At 32.3% G+C, this 22,783-nt stretch overlaps 2 protein-coding genes and 1 long non-coding RNA gene across 5 annotated transcripts; all 3 read left to right on the plus strand.

Annotated features, from left to right (window-relative positions):
* The first annotated feature begins 2,112 nt into the window (after positions 1 to 2,112).
* On the plus strand, positions 2,113 to 4,806 carry LOC7489718 (uncharacterized). Of its 2 annotated transcripts, XM_052452755.1 has the most exons (4): positions 2,113 to 2,583; positions 2,702 to 2,831; positions 4,168 to 4,380; positions 4,411 to 4,806. In XM_052452755.1, exons 1-4 carry the CDS (start codon positions 2,197 to 2,199, stop codon positions 4,422 to 4,424), a joined length of 744 nt encoding a protein of 247 aa, XP_052308715.1. In that variant the 5' UTR covers positions 2,113 to 2,196; the 3' UTR covers positions 4,425 to 4,806. The 2 variants fall into 2 exon arrangements, with proteins under 2 accessions (XP_052308715.1, XP_002307251.4); XM_002307215.4 differs by having other exon boundaries at positions 2,114 to 2,583; positions 4,168 to 4,806.
* A 7,604-nt stretch (positions 4,807 to 12,410) lies between these two features.
* LOC7480500 (mitogen-activated protein kinase kinase kinase 5) lies at positions 12,411 to 17,997 on the plus strand. 2 transcript variants are annotated; one of them, XM_024602026.2, is made up of 11 exons: positions 12,412 to 13,231; positions 13,689 to 14,312; positions 14,395 to 14,482; positions 14,747 to 14,809; positions 14,959 to 15,122; positions 15,257 to 15,332; positions 15,999 to 16,058; positions 16,141 to 16,266; positions 16,779 to 16,988; positions 17,100 to 17,197; positions 17,299 to 17,997. In XM_024602026.2, exons 1-11 carry the CDS (start codon positions 12,726 to 12,728, stop codon positions 17,363 to 17,365), a joined length of 2,082 nt encoding a protein of 693 aa, XP_024457794.1. In that variant the 5' UTR covers positions 12,412 to 12,725; the 3' UTR covers positions 17,366 to 17,997. The 2 variants fall into 2 exon arrangements, with proteins under 2 accessions (XP_024457795.1, XP_024457794.1); XM_024602027.2 differs by lacking the exon at positions 15,999 to 16,058 and having other exon boundaries at positions 12,411 to 13,231.
* Positions 17,998 to 20,734: 2,737 nt separating this feature from the next.
* On the plus strand, positions 20,735 to 22,317 carry LOC7489719 (uncharacterized). Its single transcript, XR_002981624.2, has 3 exons — positions 20,735 to 21,232; positions 21,483 to 22,099; positions 22,234 to 22,317. It is a non-coding gene; the product is annotated as an uncharacterized LOC7489719 (long non-coding RNA).
* Positions 22,318 to 22,783: the final 466 nt, after the last annotated feature.

Raw genomic sequence — 22,783 nt, forward strand, 5'->3', positions numbered from 1 at the left:
AAATATTTTATATAAAGTATTATTTATTTCATGATGTAATAGCTATAGTTAAATCTATAATATTTAAATTAAAAACCATCAATATTAATATATATATTTTTAAAATTATTCGATTACCTCAATTTCAAAAGCATTTACCAAACACATTAAACTACTTTTTGGCCAACCTCAATTTCAACCACAGTTTTAACCAAACATATATTTTTCCAAACCAACCTCAACTAAAAATATTTTTTATAAAACAACTTTTTTCAAACCACAACCACAACAGCAACCGTAATATTAAAGGATGAATTAAAAAATAAATCAATTAAAAAAACATAAAAATAACCTAATTCAATCTGTCAAACTCATTATCTAGATCATTAGACAGAGGTAGCCTCATAGAAAGACTGGAAAAATTAAAAACAAATGACCTAATTTAACTCACCAAATTCATAACTTTAGTTATGAGACTAAGATAAAATCATAGAGAGCAAATCAAAATAAATTATGAAGTTCAATACTCAATCGATCTTGTCGAATCTAATGTTGAACAATGAAATTTGTAAAAACTTTAATTAAAAAATTAACACAAAAAATGAGTCAAGTCAACCTGGGTTAACCCGTTAAGAACTATGCCTAGGTCACGAGACTGTGATAACCTAATAAAAAGTAAACAAAAACAAATCATGAAGCTTAATTCTCAATGAAACACAATATTAAATGATGCGACTGGGAGAAAAAAGTCAGTTAAAAAAAACCGAGTCAACTAGGTTAACTCGCTAAACCCGAGACTTAAGTCCTAAGATGGGGACAACCCAATAAAAAGCAAATTCAATATTGAATAACCTATGACCCGGGTCATGAGACCGAGATAACCTCTTAGAAATTTTTTTTGAAAAAACAACCTAATTTAACTAGGGTTAAAATGTCAAAACCCGTGCCTCTAGTCATGAGACCAAAATATCCTTATAGAAGCAAATCAAAACAGATTATGAAACTCAATTCTCAACCGACCCAATATTGAATGATAAAATTAAAAATAAATTTCAAAAAAAGAACAAAAAAAAACAACCCATGTCAACTCAGGTTAACCTGTTAAGCATTATTCTTGGGTCATGAGGTCAGAATAACTTAATAGAAAGCAAACAAAACAAATTATAAAGTCTAATCTCCAATTAACCCAATATTAAATGATGAAATTGAAAAAAAAAGTTAATTAAAAAAAAACTCGAGCCAACCAAGTTAACCTGTCAAACACGCAATACATGTCAAGAGAGTGGGATAATTTAATAAAAAAACAAATCTAATATTATAACACCAAGATATCCCCATAGAAAACAAATCAAAATAGATTATAAAATTCAATTTCTAACCAACACAATATTGAATGATAAAATTAAAAAAAATCTCAATTAAAAAAACACAAAAAACAATATGAGTCAATTAAGGTTAACATGTTAAGCATTAATTCTGGGTTATAAGGCCGCAATAACCTAATAAAAGCAAACAAAACAAATCATGAAGTCTAATTCCAGTTAATTCAATATTAAATGATGAAATTGAAAAAAAAAGTTAATTAAAATAAAATTCAAGCCAACCGGTTAACCTGTCAAATCCATGATCCGTATCATGAGAATGAAATAATTCAATAAAAAATTAATTTAATATTAAATGATAAAATTAAAAAAATATTGATTGAAAAAAAATCAAAGAAAAAAAAATATAACCAAGCAATTGTATAAATAAGATCAAAGTAGGGTTTTCATTATGAATTGATATAATGAAACATGTTTTAATGTATTGTATAACTAGTTGAAATAATGGGAAAAACCTTGATTGAACAATAGCAAAAAGGATAAAATTCATAAAAAAAAAAATTAACAAGGGTTAAATTCAAAAAACAAAATGTACATGGATAATCGTGACATTCCGCTAAAATAAGAAGTATTTAGAAAAGTGATCCGGGCCATAAATTTTGAGCAATGTAGTTTTAACCAAAAATGAATACATCTGAGGTTACCGTTAGCTCGTTAAGAATGAAAAAATGTGCTTGAAAAGGCCCAAGTTCAATAATAATAATAATAATAATAAATGAAAATGTAAATGAAAATACCCTCAAATCAAGCTCCAAAACCCCCACACCTCAAACCCCAAAATCTGCCACGCAAAAGGCAAAACCCCTTAAGCAACCCTTTTGATAAAAGAAAAAAAATGGCCAAGTGGTGGCGCAGCCTAAGGACGGCAATTCAATACCCACGACCGCCTCTATCACCACTGCAACCATTTCACTCCCAATCTTCACGTTACCACACAATCCAAGCAATACCTCGAGAGGTTGCAGGCAGAAGAGTGTCAGCTAGAGAAAGAGAGCAAGGCAGAATCCCTGCTGTTGTTTTTCCTCAAAGTCTTCTTGATAAAAACCCATCGAACGGATTGACCTCAAGAAAGAGACTACTGACTACTGAGAAAAAACAGATTCAAGCCATTCTTAAGTCCGTACAACTCCCTTTCTTTTGCTCCACTACTTTCCCTCTTCAGGTCCGAGCTGGGTCTGGGTCCTCGATGTTGCTTGAATCCGGAACTGTAATGCCCATTAAGGCAAGTCACATTCCTTTTTTTCTTACTTCATTTTCAATCTTGAGAATTTGAGGTTTGTGTTTTTTATTAATAGTGTGTTTGGTTTTATGTTTTTTTTTTTTTTTGGATTGTATTATAGATACATAGGTCTGAAAAGACAGGGAAGATATTGAATTTGGTGTTTGTTTGGGCTGATGAGGGAACGGAACTGAAAGTTGACGTGCCTGTTGTTTTCAAAGGAGAAGAAAATTGTCCTGGTCTTAAGAAAGGTAGATTTTGCTTTTGTCCAATTCATTTTTTTTATCTATATTTTGTGGGGTTTTCAGACGATTGAAGTGATGAAATTTGACAAGTACGAGGCTTTATAACATGATTTGGTCTGTGGGGGATGATACAGTGTTTTCTCTTTCTTTAATGGATAAATGCTAGGGTAGATGAGAACAATCTATAAATTTTCAAGGCTTTTAGGGGTTTTTTTCCCATGCTGGCACTTGTAGGCTATTTAGCATGCACGTTTCTTCAAAATTTGCAGGATTTTAGGTGTGCTGTTGATGGTCATGGTTCTCTCAGATCTTAGACTGAAGAACTTCTTTCATTTTTTTTCTCTCTGTTATGTAAAATTGTCATCGGTGTTTTACAGTTTAGTCTTTTATGTTGCAATCCTTTGCCACATCTTTCTTCAGAAGTTCATATAACTAGTCCTGATTCTGATCGGTTAAGACAAAATCATTTTAAGCATATGGTAAGGTTCATTCCAGCAAAAGTTATAAATACAGTGTTGACATGATAGAGCATCAAGTCTTAATTAGACTAGATAAACTACAAACTAGAACCCATACAACTACAAAGAACACCTTCCCTTTGATCAACATGCCTTCATCATTATGACAGGGATGATGCCCTAACTTTAGGTTTCTGAAATTGAATCAGTTAACCATCTCTGCAGTAGATGTGCCATTAACTCTCTTCAAAAAATAAGTCCACTCTGTTGCATTAGGTGCTCTTCCTAGAATTTCTTCTCCATATTGTGTTTTAAGAGAAGCAAACCTGTGATTCTCCTGAGTTTTGTCCTTGGTTGTTGATGCAATTGTTTTGATCATAAGATCAACATACTTGAAAGAATTGTTGCACCTTCTTGTCAGATATCCATGGACGTCTTGGCTAGGTATGTAATAGAAATGAACTGTCCCATGGAACAAATCAATACACACCTCCCATGAACTTTGTTATTGGTGCTGTTAACCATGCCACTATATACTAATTTGCATATGGCTTCGTTTTCTCTCCAATCTAGTGATGCCATCTTCAGAAACAACATTAGAGTAACCAACTACTAGCATTGATTAGAATAGCACACTGTTGCCCATTGGATTTACCACATGTTTGAGAAATAATGTTTCTTTGCTAGGTAAGGAAAAAGAAATGCAAATGGCATGATAAAGGTGTGGTAATAAGTTTCAGACAAAAACATTTCAGAAATATCAACTATACCTGTAAATTTCTTTGTCAAAATCATCATTTTTCCTTGCTAAAAAATTCTTCCAAAATTGTAAAAATACCTGATGGTGTATTTGTGTTTCTCACTTTACTTCAATGCCAAAACAGGAGGCCATCTGAAGATGATCAGAAGTACTCTAAAATATATTTGCCCAGCTGAACAAATTCCTCAAAAAATTGAGGTGGATGTAAGCAATCTAGATATCGAAGATAGAGTATACATGCGTGATATTGAGGTTCATCCATCGTTGAAGCTTCTGAGTAAGAATGAGAACTTGCCTATATGTAAGTGTGTGGCAACAAATTTGGATAGCCCAGAACCTGTGGCAACGAATTTGGAAAGGCCAGAACCTGCAGAGGTATAGCTAGTGGAGTTCATGTCAATCACTTCAGCAGATAAGATTAGTAACTTGGATGTCAGAAGCGTTGTAAGAATAAGTTGGTTGTTTTGTCTAGTTGATGGCTTGGGTTGGTGTTTTTGGAATTCTCGAACCAAGGAAGACATCCATGGCTAGATTCTTAGGCAAGTTATATTTATGCTCGTAGCATCTTAATTACTTTGCTGGGAGGTTGTATTAGTTGCTACTAAACGATGCAAAACTGAGATGGCTGATCACTGTTTTCCCCCGCAATGGATAATTATATCAGACACTCGAAGATCTAGAAGGTAATCGTAAAAAAAACTGAGATGGCTGATCACAATTTTTATCGTGGTGATATATTTTATTGTATCATTATTTTTTTAAATTGATAAATTGTAAAAAAAAAATTGTTAGTGCTAATTAAATATTTAAATGAAAGTTAATTTTTTTTTTCAAAAGCAAAAGATAATTGAGCATGCAAATATTCAAAAGATAGTTTAGCGCACACAAATATTTTAGAAGTTGTTTTTCTTACCAAAAACAAACACTTTTTATTTTTATAAATTTATCATGCAATTAAATTCTATTTATACCAAATATAAAAGAAAAAAATAATCTCTAAAAAATTAAAAAATCAAAGAGAGGGTATTCATTTAATGTTTTTTTTTTTTTAAATAATGATTCGATAAATTGAGAAAGAATTGTTAATTTTATTTAAAAGCTAAAATAGAAAACCAATCTTTCTTCTAAAAGCCAAGGATATATATGAGTATGTTAATATTTAACCATGACTCTTTTTTTTAATTTATATGTTATTTTTTTTTTAACTTAGATGTTATTTTACTTATCAAGAATGACTAGTTTTTATTTTTATAAATACTTCATGCGAATATAAATAAATTATATCAAATATTATAAGAACAAATTGAAAAGATAAATCAAAATAATTTATTTGAAACATTATAAAAAAATACAAAAGAATTTTTTTAAAAAACAATTACCATTTAAGAAAAGTGAATAAATTTTTTTAAAAAAAGAGGATATTGATTAAAATTTAAATAAATAATAAAAAAAGTAAAAGATACATAAAAAAAATATAGAGAGAGGATATTAATTAATACTTAAAAGATCAAAGGGTATTAATTAATACTTAAAGAAGCTCAGGACCTGCGCCTATTTTTTTTTAAGTGCCAATGACTTTGTCTACTTTTTTTTAAAAAATAAAATTAGGTGACATATCGTTTATAATCCATGAACTCCAAAACTCAAATTTTAAGTCATATTACATGAAAATACCATAAAAACCATTATAAATCACTTGTCAACTCCTGAAATCACTAAAAAACATAAAAAAAAATCAACCAATAAAAAAAATCTAAATGATAGGAAAAAAAAACTATTATTATCAAGCCCCGTTTATTAAATAGAAGTCATGACTCAAAGATCGATTATTTTTGTTGTTAAAATATAATCAAGTGACAACTTTCTTTTTCATTCGTTGTTTCCTGACAACCTTCTCTCTCACATCTTAAATTCATGAATTGAAAAATAAATAAAATAAACTTTTGGATCAATATAAAAAATCTAAGAATTTTGAGATTGACCACACATTTTCTTTTTGTTTTACATTATAGTCTTCTATCTTTTAATTTTATTTTTCTACCATAATTTAAAACTTCATATCATGGAATTAGGACACAAAAAGATTAAATAAATAAAGGAAATTTAAAGATAAAATTAAAAAAAAATGAACGAGAGTGAGAGAGAGGAGGTACCATATTGAACAATGCTTCGAAACATAAGGGTCTAAATCGACATGACCAGGGACTCAATTGAAAGAGAAAATTAGGAGAAATAATTGAGCTTAACGAAAATCAAACGATCGGGGACCATCTTGAAAATAAAGAAAGAAATGAACAAAACGACGCTGTTTGGCGTCCCCATGAAGAAAGCTGGCGAGAGATCCTTTTGCAGAGCCATTAAACGCTCTCCCACGCCTGAGATAAGACAAAAAGGGACACTTCTCAGGTAGAACTTACGTCGTACTATGACTCCAGCATGGTTCCTGTCGAGTTGTCACCTGAGAGCCACTGCAATTAACGTTCAAAACCCTTAACTCAGTCAGCCTTCGACAGCCTGATGGGAGGGTACAAGGTTTGTTGGTTTGTTATGAAGGGCAAGGATTGATCAGAAGGGGGTTGAATGGTGAGGATTGAAACGAAGAAGAGAGTTGATACCTCTCTAGGGATCTCCTATAAATAAAAGTAGCAGAGACATGTTGAAGAAAGAACGGAGAGGAGACCGGAATCCTCCCAGTTCCAGCCGCGAACACTATCACCTCCCCTGCTCCATATTGAAAACCACACAGCAATCAAACAACCTCATCCCCCCTGTTCCATCCAAGAACAACAACCAGAGATCACTGAGAAAGCCATCATACAACCTCTCCCTCATCCTCTTCCATATCCAAAGACCTCTCACTCTCCATTTCCAAAAACCAAACAGGCCCATCATCCAAAATTCATCTATCTTTTTTTGTCACAGCCTCTGAGAAATAAAAAGAAAGAGTAGCAGCAGTGTTCTTCTTCTTCTTTTCAGCAGACCAGTAACTCAACCGGTCAACTGGTTTCCAGAAAAACTCCAACTGGTCGACCGACAACAATTACACTACTGCATCAAGTACCACAACAACCCAGCAGTATTCATTTCTTCTTCTTCTTCTTCTTCTCCATTCGTAGCATGTACAGTGGCAGAGTCTTCAACCTTGAGCAGTGGTAGCCTTATCAACCGTAGGCAACATAACAAACAACAACACTAAGAACAAACACTTTGCTTCACTTTGCACAAAGTAAAAAGAGTAAATGGTAACCAACCATCAAGGACAGAAGGACGGATGAAATTTTTCCCAGCATTAGACGGATATTCTATACACAGGCTACTTTTTCTTATACTGATGGGTGCAAACGATATGGTACTTATCCTATGAAGAACAAACATGCTGATCATCATTCCAAAACCTATTATGTCTAAAACATGCTCCTTTTCTTTTTACAAGAAACTTCATACGAAAGGAAGAAAGCTTAGAGACATACCTGGTGATGCAAGCGCTGTTGATTTCTCGGGTATGCTTACAAAAGTGTGAAGCTGCTGTTGCTTTTGACAATCTCATGTTTAAAGGTTTTAGTTGTGTAAAGGTTTTACATAAATTCTGGTTTGTGAAGAAAAGGGATTCTGGGCATGGTGTCTTGCTTTTTAAAACAGAAGGAGGTTGGGTTTTTAATAACCTCCATCACCTTTTGTTTTCCTAAAAGATAAATCTTGTTTTAGCTTTATGTTTATGGTTCAGGCCCTTTCAAATTCGTTTAAAATAAAATAAAAAACAATTGGGGCATGAGTTGTGTTTTTTTATTTTAACCTCGCGTGTCCTTGTTTATTTTTGTGTTTCATAATTTAAAAAGAAATTAAATTTTTTTTATTTTAAATTAATATTTTATTAATATTTTCATATTATTTTAATACGATAATATTAAAAATAATTTTAAAAAATATATATTATTTTAATATATTTTAAAATAAAAAATATATTTTAAAAAACAATTACAATTATATTCTTTTTAAGAGAAGCCTACTACTTTTTTTTTTTTTTCAGGCTCCGAAGCACAATCCAAGTTACTTGGCAGAGTCTTTAGGAGTTTAAGTTCACGTTTCACAAGAATAAAATCCATTAAAAAAAAATTGTTAAGATTTGCTTGGCAAACACGCCCCAAGAAAAATTTTAATCCTTTTATTTTATTTTATTTTTTCAATCATAATCTTAGTCTATTTTAAATAATTTTTTAATTTTTAAAAGATCATCAACAATTAATTTTGAGTTCTTCACTTTATTTTTACTCTTTTATATTTAATGTTTAGGATTATAACCTATACATAAGATGTTTTTTTTTTTTAGTTTAACGTGGGTGTTCGGGCTAGTTTGCGTGCACCTCGACTAATCCCACGGGCCCTGAAGTTAACGGCCATATAAGCCTCCAGTGGTCATCATATGAGTAACCACAGGGCTCGAACCTGAGATCACAGAGGGAGCAAACCTCTTGATCCCAAGCTCTTACCGTTGGGCCACCACCTAGATGGTTACACGAGATGTTTTTTTAATATTAAATAAAGTTGTTTCCTTCAGCAAAAACAACAAAACTTTTTCTTTCAAAAGATACAGCTTTATTTTAAATTATATATGGCTAAATTCTAAAAACAATTATGTATATTTTAAAATAAAATAAATTGTATTTTTATCATACTTTGAAAAATACAAAAATCAATTAATGAGTATCATAACAAGTTTGTGATTATCCATTAGGATTTTGTCAAAATTCTAAAAAGACCACAAAAATCAATTTGTTTAATTAATATTTAGGGTATGAATTTTACAATGTAATGCATATTTTCGATATTAAATAAAATAAATTGGAAAAAATAAAATATTAGGAACTAATTGTAGACTTTAACATTTTGGAATATAAAATTACATTGTAAAGTATATCTCTAAGTATTAAAGATACAAAATAGAAATAAATACACCATTAAAATTTGGTCTTAAAATGATTGAGTTTTAGCCTGATAAGGTAGAGATCTCTTTTATCGAGGGAGGTCTGTCTTGAAGCTTAGACAGACCAACAAATAGAAACATGATCTAGAAAAAGATAATCAATAAAAAATACAGCTTACTATAAGTAAGGTGCACTGAGGGTGATGTATGTTCCTCATGCAATACTAATATGCTTTTTTAGACTCTTGTCGATCAAAAAATTTCTCAATTATCATAATATTAGGTGGTGACTTCTCAATTCTTCAATTCATGATTTTATAATTAATCTTAACACATCCAAAACCCCTCTAATAAAAAAAAAACCCGTTATTCGATGTCATACTCACCACGATAGTTTTACACTTGTATCATGTTGGTACGTATTTTACTATATTCAGGTCATGAGTTTAAAAGGGAAAAAATAATTCAAGAGTATAAATGCATGAGTCTGAAAATAAATAATTTTTTAATGATAATTAATAGTGAAAAAACCTAATTTTGATATACAAAATTTAGTTCTATAATGTTTTTACTATCAAAACCAATAGAAAAACAAAATTAATAATAATTATATTAACACTAAAAAGATGTTATATTATGTCATATCTTTATATTCTGTTTTTTTATTTTATCAAAATATGAGAAGGTAAGAGGATTAAAAGTGTTTTTTAATCAATATCATTCCTTTACCTTGTTTTTTGAAGCTGAGAGTTTCACCAGTTAAGAGGGGGCAACGCGCACAATTTTCCAAACCCAATGTAATTATGCCTTGAACACGTGGGTCCATGCCACGTACCTCTTGCCTTTCTTTTGAGTAGTTGACCGTTGACGTTGAACTTTGGAGCGGAAAGGCGTTGGAGCCATGTTGCACCGACACTTGACGAACTAGCAAATTTGTTGGTGGAGCATCTTCTCAAGTTCTAAAAATGTAATATTTATACAGCAGTTTTTATATGTATTTTTAATTGAGTTTTATAAAAAAATTTAAATATTTTATATATGTTTTTTTTTGTTATATATAAATTTTAACCATAATTTTTATCAAATATGTATTTAAATCCAACTAACCACAGCTAATCGTACTTTTTTAAAACTTACATTTTTCAAATCACAACCACAAAAGCTATCTAAAAAACAAACACACTCACATCTCTTTTTGCTCTTTATTGTGAGTTCGGGAGAGTTTGCTTATGTTTTTTTAGTGTTTTTTAAAAATACTTTTAGCTTGAAAAAATTAAACTGATGTTTTTTTGTTTTTTTTGTGTTTATATTAAAAAATTTCATTTTAATATATTTTCAAGTGAAATGTTATTTTGAAAAACACCATGCACTACAATTTCAAACATAATATTATAGTTGTTTCTGTTTTTTAAAGTATTTTTTAAATTGTTTTTTATTTAAAAAAATATTATTTTTTAAAATTTATTTTTGATAATTTTAACATGTTGATATAAAAAATTAAAATTAAAAAAATATTAGTTTAATATATTTTCAATTAAAACACATTTAAAAAACAATCTTCCCCAATGTTATCAAACACACACTAATCATCACACTTCAATTCTTAGGTCAAGTTATCATAAATTAAATTTTCTATGAATTTTATTGTAACTTGAATACTTTGTTTTTAAATTGAACCGAAAATATAAGCTTAATATTGCTATATGAAAATTGGTTCAAGTTTTCCACCCAATAAAATTAAGATAAAAAAATAGTTAGTAAATTATAGGGAAAATGATTACATGTGATGGACCATCTGGATGAAAATAGGATGATGATATGAAAAGCAGTGTTACTAAGTTTTCCACCTGTAGAGAAAAAGCAAACCCACTTTTCCTTTTGTCATTAGTCATATATATATATATATATATATATATATATATATATATATATATATATATTACAAGAGTGATTGCGAGTTGCACTCCAGCTTAAAATGTTCTTGCGAGTTGCATCCGTAATTAGTTGTTGGTCTAGAAGACAGAGTCAACCTTAAACTTTTCAAAATTAAGCCATTTCATTCGACGTCTTCGGGTCTTCATTTATACGACCCGACCAGTCAGGTGAGGCGGGCGAGCATCGTGACCCGGCCCTTTCCTCCTCCTTTAACGTTAATTGGTTTGTCTATCAAAGGCTAGCATGAAAAACCTTGTATTAAAATTAATGTGTATAACAAGGATGTCTGGTAACTCAAATTTATATTTTTATATTATATTGATGACCGTTTGGAGTTAGTGGTGGTGGAACCGGCTTTTTATAAAAATAAAAATTTATATTTTTAAATTATTTTGATGTGTTGATGTTAAAATAATTTTTAAAAAATAAAAATAATATTATTTTAATGTATTTCTGACTAAAAAAATATTTTAAAAATATTTTATGACGGGATAGAGAGACTTTCACTTACCCCCGCATTTAACTGCTGTAAAACTAGAAAGTATTTCGCTCATTTGATTTTAAAAGGTGTTTGGAATTGTAGTTACGGTTGTTTTTTAAAGTATTTTTTATTTAGAAATGCATTAAAATAATATTTTTTTTATTTTTAAAAAATTATTTTTAACATCAGCCTATAGAAATGATATGAAAATACTAAAAAATAATAATTTAAATTAAAAAAATATAAAATATAAAAAGAAACAAAGTTACATAAAAATCAGTCGGGTGATGCGAAGTCTTGAATGATTCTTCTTCAAACATGACAACTGGATAATATATTGCTTGCAGCACTATTGATGTTATTTAAATATATTTTTCAGGCATCAACTACGAAACTATCTCACGGGCATTTATTACCTTGTCTTTTTTGTTTTTTTTTTTTAAATCGTAATCCAAATCTTGTTTCACAATACTGGTTTGAAAATAAAAACATTGCATGAACACTCCATGAGAATGGGCATTACAACCGCATCTTAGGCATATTTTGGAATCCAAACCTGGATTGAACTAGAGGTGTTCAAGACTTCAAGTGGACTGTCAAGAAATGTCAATTGGGCTTCACTAAAGACAAAATAAAAATTTATAAATAATGTGTGCTTGTGGCTAATAAAATTTGTTTGGGATAACTCTATTCGCGGATACAAACAACACTCTAATGGTTTGATTAAGCAAGTTAACACGATAATAATAGAACATTTGCACTATATATATATATATATATATATATATATATATATATATATCCGCCAACAAACAAGCTCACGAACCGGTGACATGGTAGAAATTTTAGTTTAGAGGGATTAAATTAGAATAAAAAAATTAAAGGGGATAAAATTTATTTATTTATTTATTTTTAGAGTTAAAAATATAATTTGTTGAAAGAAAAGCCGGAAAAAAAGGAATTCTTGCAAGGGCCGGCCAATTAAATGAACTTACGAAAGATATTAAACATAAATTAGAAATACAGTTATTGCTAACCTGCATTCACACCCTCCCTCCCTTTCTCTTTCCCCCTCTCTTTCTAGACAAAGAAAAAACAAAAAGGGAGGAGAGAGAGAGAGAGAGAGAGCAAAACCGCGTTGGTTTCTGTCTGTTCCTTCTTCTCCACCTTGCAACCAAACCAACCCTCCATGGATTTCTCCTTTCGTTTTTCACGGTTTCGTTTTCTCTCTTACAAAACTAATTACATTTACAGAAAAAGATGGGAATCAGCAGCCCCTTTTCTTCTTCTTCTTCAACAAAACAACCAAAATATGACATTTCCTTATTAATTTACTACGGCCAATATGCGTTGGCTTCATAACATTTCCTTTTCTTCTTCTTCTTCTTCTTCAACTTCTTCTTCCCTTTCTCCTCATAAACGTTCATCTTCATCTTTCTCTTCTTCTTCAATGGCCACGGAGGAGACTCTCCCTTCGATTAGGAGAGGTCATGGCAGTCGTATTAGTCGGAATAATCATCGTAGTTTAAGGTTAGGTGGTGGTGGTGGTGATGAAAGGCCTAAGCTTATAAGGCAAAGGAAGTTAAGACATTTAACCGATCAAGACCTTGCAGGTAAAAAAAAGCAGGTGGCACCACCGGATCATCATGTGGATTCTGGTGCCCTTCCGAGGTCAGCTTCTGCTTCGGTTGCTGTGCCATTACCGCTTCCATTGCCCGTGCCTTCTGGAGATGGGGACTTGAGGTTGCCTTCGCCCAAGGAGAGGCATCGCGATGGTTTTAGGGAAAGAGAAAGAGACAGGGGTGATAGGGTTGGAGAGGGATTATCTTCTTCGAATTCTCCAATTTCTAGGTAATTTTGCTAATTGGGTTTCTTTTTTAGGGTATATTGTTTATCAATAAACATCTTTAAATAGGCAATGATGAGTTTTTTCGGTGTTTGACTGATGAATTAATTGTCATTTTCATCTCCAAAACAGGATACAGATTGTGGTTTTTTAATATATTATGCTATTCATAGATCGTAGGATGCTCTGCTCCATCCTGGAAAAATTGGTAGACAGTGTGGCATTTTTTTCTTGATTCAAACAAATTTTGGAAACACTTTTCGAGATAATATATTAATGATGACTTTGTCAGTTTTTGAATGCATAATTAAGGCAGACTTGCTGCATCAATTATGGGTTGTAGTTGTGCATGACATGAACCTTTGTCGTGGCTTCATCCGAGATGCTTTGTTCATTTATCCGATAAATTGTTCTCCAGGCTCTGAATTGAATTTTCTTGGTTAATATGTGGTCCTGTAACAGTACATTTGCTGGTCGAAACATGAAGAAAATGATCGAGCATCTACACTCTCAGTCACCTAGGATGGTACGTCCGGATTTCAGTACTGCTCAGAGTTCTCGGGACAACTTCGGGATCAATATTCCTACGAGGAGCGCTCCTACTAGTCCTTTCACAAGTCCTGTTCGCAGCCCACCAAGAACGAGTAACACTGCTGATATGCTTCCTTACTACCGCATGATTGCTAAAGCAAATCAAGTCTGGTCTGCACCAGAGATGGCAACATTAGACATACCTGGGCTTCCTCCTCCAGCATTCATGGATATCACTGCTTTTAGTACTGATAGTTCTCCTCTTCAAAGTCCACCAAATTTAAGTCCCCAACGGAGTGCCAGAAGCCCAACTGGACCTCCATCACCATTGATTGCCAAGTTATCAATCGAAAGCTCACCTGCATGGCGTGAAAGTAATGCTAATTTTGAGGTCCACCCTTTACCTCTTCCTCCAGGAGCATCTGTCCCTTCACCATCAGTACCAGTTCCTCTAGCTCTATCTAAACTAGAATCCACGTCTATGAAAAGTCATTGGCAGAAGGGAAAGCTAATTGGACGCGGTACATTTGGAAGTGTTTATGTTGCCAGCAATAGGTACATGAATTCTATTATTATCTATTGTGCAGGCTTATTTTGATGCAGTAAATGCCAATTGCAGTCTTTTTGTTTCTAACAGGGAAACTGGGGCATTATGTGCAATGAAGGAAGTGGAAATGTTTCCCGATGACCCAAAATCTGCCGAGTCTATAAAGCAATTAGAACAGGTGATTCACATTGTCTATGAGATCTTGATTCTGCAGCTTCATTCTCAAACACTCAATTATATGTTTCATAATCTTCATAGCTTTATGCTTGAAGACTCAGTACTAGAATTTTTTTATCTTTTAATTCTAATGCTTCTGTGTTAGTTCTTCATATGCATTAAGATGAAACATTGTTTTGATTTTAGGCTCTAATGTTTACTGATAAACAAGGTTAGGTTTTTATTCTGCTCCCATCTTCTTTTCTCACTTCTTTCATTTGTTCAGGAAATTAAAGTTCTTAGCCACCTGAAGCATCCAAACATTGTGCAGTATTATGGTAGTGAAATAGTGAGTAATTCCACTGGCTAATTTAGGTTCCTCCATTTCTTTTCCTTTTCTTTTTCCTTCTGAACAAGTATGTCTGTAGGTTTCTATGCTCTATATATTTACCAGAGCATCTTTATGAATTTAGTTAACAAATAATTTCATGTATGCAGGTGGATGATAAATTCTATATATATCTGGAGTATGTTCATCCAGGTTCAATAAATAAATATGTACGTGAACATTGTGGAGCCATAACAGAAAGTGTAGTTCGTAATTTTAGTCGCCATATTGTTTCTGGGCTAGCTTACTTGCACAGCACGAAGACAATACACAGGTATGGGAGCATGAGCTGTTTTATATTTTGAAATTAGTCTCAGAATACATTTTAAGCAGTCTTTTGGGAAAAGGTTTGTGGAATTATGTTTCATTTGCTTGGTAGCTGAGAATCTCATATCTCTGTATATCTAGGGATATAAAAGGGGCTAATTTGCTTGTTGATGCATCTGGAGTTGTGAAGCTTGCGGACTTTGGGATGGCAAAACTTGTGAGTACTTGTTTCTTTTCTTTTCTCCAAAATTCTATTGGCTACATGAGTACATGCATATAATTTGTATAATGTGTATGCATTGCATCTGAACTACTGTGCCTTTGGATATCTTTCAGTGTTATCATGAGTTAGTTCCAGTAAGCAGTATGGAATCTGATACGACTGTTGAGTTTGTTCCTCTCTGTTGTTCATGCCCTCTTTATTCCTTTCTGCTTTTTCGTCGATAAAATTTGGTATACTGTTTAGAAATAAAAAGGTTGTCACTTAGTCATGGTATTGGTATCACTGTATGTGGGCAGGAGGGAAAATTTAGAGATGGTTCAAACTTTAAGTGTGAGATTTTACAGCTTACAGATATTTTCTCCTTGTTGACTATCAAATTCAAAAATCGTGGTTGTGTGATCTTTTTTGCAAAATAAATTTCTAGTCCTACCATACTTTGTCCCAGCTGTTCTTGAAATCTTTTAATATTCAGTAGGATACAATTTGTCATTCCTTTCATTTAGTTACTCCTGGTATCAGCTTGAATGAAACATCATTTAGATCCTACCTTATTGCATTTGTGATTTGAAGTTGCATGTGAAATCACCATTGTAATTTCCATGAAAGATTCAATTTTCTCTTTTTTATACTGGGCTCATAAAAATGTTTCTACTTGCTCAGCTTACTGGACAAGCTGCTGATCTTTCTCTAAAGGGAAGCCCTTACTGGATGGCTCCTGAGGTATGTTCTTGCTTCATGCGCATGAATACGGTGTGGTGTTTATTTTGTATCTCTTATTCTGACAGAGTATCCTTCTCTGCAGCTCATGCAAGCTGTAATGCATAAGGATTCCAGCTCTGATCTTGCACTTGCTGTTGATATTTGGAGTTTGGGATGTACTATTATTGAAATGTTCACTGGGAAACCTCCTTGGAGCGAGTATGAGGGGGTGTGTACAAGATTTTTCTTAATGTTCTTTTCTTATGTCACAGTGACCTTCAATTTGGCCTACCAAACATAGATGTCAATAAGAAAAAAAATACAAAATGAGGGAATTATGTGGTTTTTTTAGGAAAATTTTTTATTAAATAATACAATCAACTATATCATTTAGAAATGAAATTTTATTACATACACAGATGTGTTTCATTTGTTATCATATGTTCCCAAGGAAACACAGAAGGTTGGGTACTGAATGAGATTTCAAGTCGGCTGTATGTTTATTGAGGTGATGGAAGTCCCGTTACTTGGTAAGGTTTGGTACTGACATAGTGGTGGAGGAAGTGTTAAGGTTACCTTCTCCGGTTGAAATGACCGGAGCAAATGACCGGAGAAGGATGTAGAGATTATGTAACTTTTTACTGGATTTGATACAGAGTGCTGGGGTATGATTGAGTGATCCTAATGGACTCAAATCTTCCTATGTTAATTTAAAATTTTAATTTGTCTTCTATTGTGCAGGCTGCAGCCATGTTTAAAGTTATGAGGGATAGCCCATCTATACCTGAAGTATTGTCACCAGACGGCAAGGATTTTTTGCGTTGCTGCTTTCGAAGAAACCCAGCAGAGAGACCGTCAGCAACCATGTTACTGGAACATCGGTGGTTGAAAAACTCTCAGCAGCTCGATGTATCATCTACCATCCAGTCAATCAGTGGGATAAAATTGACTGTAAGCTACCAGTGCCATTCCCACTCTTTTTTTTTTTTTTTTCTTTTCCTTTCATTTTCACTTTCAAAATGGATTGTGGTAATTTGGATTATGTATCATATTAATTGGCAGGATATATCCCAAAGTCTAAGAGCTTCTGGAGTCAAATTTGATCATCTGCCAGGATTACCAAGCTCAAGAAGTACTAAAGGAAAGACGACTGCTGACAGGTAATATTTACCTTCCATGACTTCTTTTCATTTCTAGAACATAGAATTAAGTAAATTCTCAAACGTGTAATATCCTGCTGTTGCATGACTTCTGGCTCCAGCTTTGCGCATTATTCTTTTTCTCCAGCAAAACTGTCCAACGACTTCGTCATGAAACTTCCAACTTAAAAGACAAAATGGCCTCCCATCAATCTCCATGTTCAGTTCCTGTGGTTCTTCCTACTCTAGCTCCTCTGCAGTTGGATCGGAGCATACATCACATCAGGTCTTATTCACAAGATCCAGTTTATGCAAATGTGGTGCTAAAATTAACCATAACTTCAGATAACACAGTACTGGAAGAGCTTCTGCTTGTTCTTTGGATGGACTAAACTAACAACAAACTGCAAATTAGAAGAAGTTTTGTTGTTGACCGCTGTGCACTCTGGTGGATTTCTGGTGGCTATAGTTTGCTTCAGTAGATTGTTCTTCCCTTTATCATTTTCATCAATGCTTCCTAACGTTTTAAGTGCTTGCTCATCTGAAATATAGGCCAAGTCAAGGATTTTAGAAGCAGGTTTTGTACACTATTGCATTGAGTTTAGAGCTTCAGCAATCTCAGAAGTTCAATTGTATGTATATTTCCGAAGGTAGTATTCTTGCCTGAATGTAACGTCATTAGATTGTAGGGAAAAAGTTATAACTATTCTTCTACCATGTTGCTGTTAATTTTCCAAGGAAATCTCATGCGACAGAACAATCCTAGAAGCTTCTAATAAGAATTATAAAGCCACCATAATTTGTGGTGGTAAGGTTTCATATGTCCAGGAATGTACAATGATAATTATAGTATAATATACAAGCATATCTTGTAAACTAACTATAGAAACAATCACCTGATAATTCACCTAAAATATTTCCTGCAATCAAGGAGGATCATGTAATATGCTGCCTTCCTTATCAGCTTCACTGCTTCAGCATCAGTGTGATTTTCTTGGGCAGTCCCGAACTGTAAAATCTTGTTGCAAATTTTGTATTTTTGCAGCTGGTCTTGAATCTTAGAAATTGTTGTTGGGCAGATTGAGGATTATGTGATATCAGCTTGAACAGATTGCTATTCTGTCAAGCTGTCTTGTCAGCTTTAGTTTAAACAACAAGAAGAGCCTTCATTTGCTACATGTAGATCGATGCTGCAGTTGAGAATTGCTACGTCCAGATCAGACCTCCATGTCATTGTTTGCTAGTCACATACTGCTCCCTTCCTTCCAATTGTAAAATTGATATATGTAAAAAATTAACTTGGTATCAATTAACTTTTAATTTTTTTTTAAAAATTCAATTAAGAACTTCCATCAATGTTTAGAGCTTTCCACCTATATTTCCATTCAAATTATTATTTTTTGTATATAAAAAGTGATATTATTTTATAGAATTTAATGGTTTCTATCAATTGATTCTAAAAGAAGCCATGGTTAAGAAATCAAAATAGTTCGAGGGTAAAATTGATATAAAAAATACTTTAGATACAAAATTGATAATACTCCAATAATTTGAGGGTATATTTAACATTTCCCAATAACTCATAAAAATCATGCATTGGTTGACAATCAAGATTGGAAATTTGGAAGCAATTATTTCCTTTCCTCGAGGGTCAAACTTTTTTTTTTTTTTTTCCTGAGCTGTAAAACAAAATAAAAACAAGGAAATGAAGTGCTCAAAAGTTAAAAAGAGACTTTTAATGTCGGAAACAAAGATAAAGGCAAGAGCCAAGAGGGTGGCACATTTTTGGGTCCACCATGGCACACAAAAAGTTTAAAGCAAGTAATGACATTGGGTGGTTCAAACAATGACCATTGGAAAGATACGGTGCTCCGTTGATTGGCGAAGATCTGCTGTTATCTCACAAAATACCTCCACCGGTTCGCCCATCAACTTTTTCGTCTTCCATGTAGTGTTGTTAATGCGAGATTGTAGTAACTGTTATTTTTTTAAAGTGTTTTTTATTTGGAAATGTATTAAAATAATATTTTTTTATATTTTAAAAAATTATTTTTAATATCAGTACATGAAAATGATCTAAAAACATAAAAATAAATAAATTTAAGCCAAATTTTTTTTCAAAATTTTATGGAACATTCCCAAACAGGATCTTAGAATAACATAAGCATCATTTCATCTTTTACACTCTTCTCAGCCTGGTTTTTCCACCAACACCTTACATTTAATTAATTAAAAAACATAATATCTTTTTACGCATGGATGACGTTCGCGTTATTCAGGCAGCATATGTAATGCCACCCGATAGACGTAACTGTCATTCCGTTGTCTCTCTAAATACGCCGTCGTGTCCCTTTTTATTTGGAGTGACGCGTGGTAGTTTACGATGGTCGGATTGTAGCCGGTAGTTGTTTTATTTTTTTCTTCTTTTCTCTCTCCTGACAAGTAATGCAAACAATTATTCTATTTGTTTCTTACTTTTTGATCTTATTCCTCATTCTATGAATTTTTTATTTCGTTCCCTTTTTATTTATAGAAGTTTTTTTTTTTTATCAATTTAGTTCTTCAATTGTAATTTTTTATATGTTTGGTTTTTCATTTTAAATCTCATATTTTTAAATTTCTAATTTTATCATTGACACTTTTGTTGAAGTTTTTTTTCTATTATTTCATTCTCCAATCAAATTTTCTGTTATTTTATTTTTTAATTTGACCCTCATTCTTTGGATTTTTTTCCTTTTATTAAAGCTATTTTTAATTCAATTAAACCCTTCAATTGAAAATTTTTATCCCTCTAATTAATGTTTTTTTATCATACTCATTTTTTCAATCCTTTAGTGTAATTTTTTTTTCTATTTTCATCTCTCGACATTTAATTTGTTGGGAATTTAGCTTCGTATGATTTTATTATTATGTATTAGTTTTTTTAATATTGATTTTGTGATCATCTTCAAGTTTTTTTTTTATAGTTTATCCTGGTCTCATGACTTAAGTCATGATTTTTGCATGTCTTTTTTTAATATAATTTTTTTTAGTTGTTATTTTTTATTTCATTTTTCAATGTATTATTCTAATTCATCTATAATATATTTTTTTATACAAATGAAGTTTATTTTTTAAATAAAAAATATTCATTTTTAAGTTATATTGTTGATGTGTTTGGTATTGAGTAATATTTTTTATGGCGTTGGTTTGTTCAATCAATTTCATTTGTATTTATTTTTTAAGTCATGAGTTTTTTAGAGTGTGGATTTATTTTTATAAATAAGTTCAATAAACACAATTGGATGCATATCTCATTTTATATAATGAAATATCTTAATTTTACTTGTATATATTTTTTAATTTATATTTTTAATTTTTCATGTAAAAAAAATATTAAAATAACCTAGGTATTTTTTTTTTTTTGAAAAAACACCGGTTAAATGGCTAAATTATCTTATAATTATAAATAGCCTCTGTCTCGGTACACTTCAAAATCCCCATTCATGGGCCTATCTAGCATCCCAAGCCCAGTCCATATTAAACTTCAAAATCCTGTTTTTTTTTTATTACAACCGCAATCTTGCTTAAACCCTAAAACAATCCCTCCTTTTTTACTCTGTCCTGTGAGTCCAGCACCGAGTCAACTCACTAAACCCGAGAACAGCCATGGCGGACACGGTCCAACACAAGCTCGAACAGATGGTCGACGAGCTAGACGACCTAGAACGTAAAGGCATGTTCACACGGTGAGAAATAGCAGAGATAGTGAAACGAAGAAGAAAAATTTGAGTACAGATTGAAGAGGCCAAGTCCTTTAAAGCAAGATTTCTTAGCTTACATTGAATACGTGACTCAACTTGACTCACTTCGTTGATTAAGAGAGAAATCAATGGCGCGTGAGCTGAAAAAGCAATGGGATAAGAAGAAGAGGAGAATAAAAAAGTATGTTTCTGATTTTGCTGGGGTTTCAAGGATTGTTGAGATTTATAGACTTGCTGTTATGAGGTTTAAGGGAGATTTAGAGCTTTGGTTTAGGTATTTGGAATTTTGTAGGGATAAAAGAACGGGAAAAAGGTGAGAGCTTTTATTTTGGGTTTTTAATGATGGATCTTCGTCAATGTTTATTGGTTTGCTGAGTGATATTCTATCTGCGTTAATTGGTGGGTTTTGTTTTCGTGGATTTGGGTGCTTAGATGTTTATGGTTTCGGCATGATGCTGCTGTTTTTTCTCTGTTCATTTCATTTATGTCGGTAATTATCGTCATTGTGTAGAAGGATGTTTTCATACTTCAGTCAAGTCATGTATTTTCCTTTTCATATGCAGGTTTTGGCTAAATTAATTAGGTTTCATCCAAAAGTTCCTGGACTTTGGATTTATGCTGCAGCTTGGGAATTTGATCATAACTTGAATGTTTCAGCTGCTCGTGCACTCACGCAGAATGGTTTGAGGGCGTGCCCACATTCGAAGGATCCTTGCGTAGAGTATCTTTGGATGGAATTGATGTACCTTAACAAGTTAAAAGCTCGAAAGGTTGCGCTTGGAGAGGAGAAGGAAAATGTGGTTCATGATTATGATATGTTGCTCGATGAAGAATTGAGGAAATGATGATGGATCAAATGCTGGTACTGAGGAGTCGGAGAAGAAAGTCGATTTGTTTCGTGAGAAAGGCTTGAGTATTCTGCAGACAATCTATTCTAGAGCTGTTCAAGCTATCCCTTCTAGTTTTGGCTTGAGGAAGAGGTTATTGGAGATGCTAGAAGCAACAGGCTTGATCCATTCGGAAGAAATGCGCAAGGAGATGCTGCTAAGTGACATGAAAAGAGACTTTTTGAGAGAACCAGAATATTGGAACTGGCTTGCAAGACTCGAAATGATTCATTCTAAAAATATCGGAGATGACTGAAACTCTGGTGCTTTGTCAGTTGCAAAAAGCATTTCAGGTATGATTTTTATGAGCAAGTGAAATTCTGATATTTGACTAGTATTCATCTCTTTGGTTTTAACATAGAAACATAGGATAATGTGCTGAGTAATCTCTCATGAGTCATGATCATGGTTGATTTGCTGTGTGCAGGTATATGAGGAGGCTTTGCAATTTGTGCCTTCTCCGATGATGTTTAATTTTTACACACTATTTTTTATGGATGTTGCTGTTCTTTATTTTTTATCCCATAAAAATTTAGAAAAAAAAATAGAAAAAAAATTCTAAAATACAAAAGGATGTCATGAAGAAAGCTTAAAAAATTATCCAAGTGGTGGTAAAGGACTAAAATGACAAGTAAAAAAGTTGGAAAATCAAAACGTATAAAATTAATAAAAAATTGGCGTGCCAATTCTGATTGATAAAAATTCTATTGGTGAAAATATTTTTATTTGGGGTAAAAAAAATATAAATTTGGATGGTTAAGGACACAATGAGAATTTTGAAAAGTTTAATTATTTTTATCGAGGATTTAATTACAAGGAAAATCAATTTTTGGAGTCAATTTAAGTGTTAATTGGAAGAAATTAAAGTTTAGGGACTTAATTGTAAGAATATTGAAGTTTGATGGGCAATTAGGGACTTGATTCAAGAAATCCAAAACTAAATTGTAAGAATATTGAAGTTTGATAGGCAATTAGGG

This window comes from Populus trichocarpa, chromosome 5 (assembly GCF_000002775.5).
Source record: "Populus trichocarpa isolate Nisqually-1 chromosome 5, P.trichocarpa_v4.1, whole genome shotgun sequence".
Lineage (NCBI taxonomy): Eukaryota > Viridiplantae > Streptophyta > Magnoliopsida > Malpighiales > Salicaceae > Populus > Populus trichocarpa.

Bases quoted from the DNA above. Each gene is read 5' to 3' on its own strand.
- LOC7480500 (XM_024602026.2), top strand. From the start codon at position 12,726: ATGCGTTGGCTTCATAACATTTCCTTTTCTTCTTCTTCTTCTTCTTCA. The intron at 14,313-14,394 runs GTACATGAATTC...TGTTTCTAACAG, and splicing joins GTTTATGTTGCCAGCAATAG to GGAAACTGGGGCATTATGTG. The intron at 16,989-17,099 runs GTAAGCTACCAG...ATTAATTGGCAG, and splicing joins TCAGTGGGATAAAATTGACT to GATATATCCCAAAGTCTAAG.
- LOC7489718 (XM_002307215.4), top strand. From the start codon at position 2,197: ATGGCCAAGTGGTGGCGCAGCCTAAGGACGGCAATTCAATACCCACGA. The intron at 2,584-2,701 runs GCAAGTCACATT...ATTGTATTATAG, and splicing joins GAACTGTAATGCCCATTAAG to ATACATAGGTCTGAAAAGAC. The intron at 2,832-4,167 runs GTAGATTTTGCT...ATGCCAAAACAG, and splicing joins TTGTCCTGGTCTTAAGAAAG to GAGGCCATCTGAAGATGATC.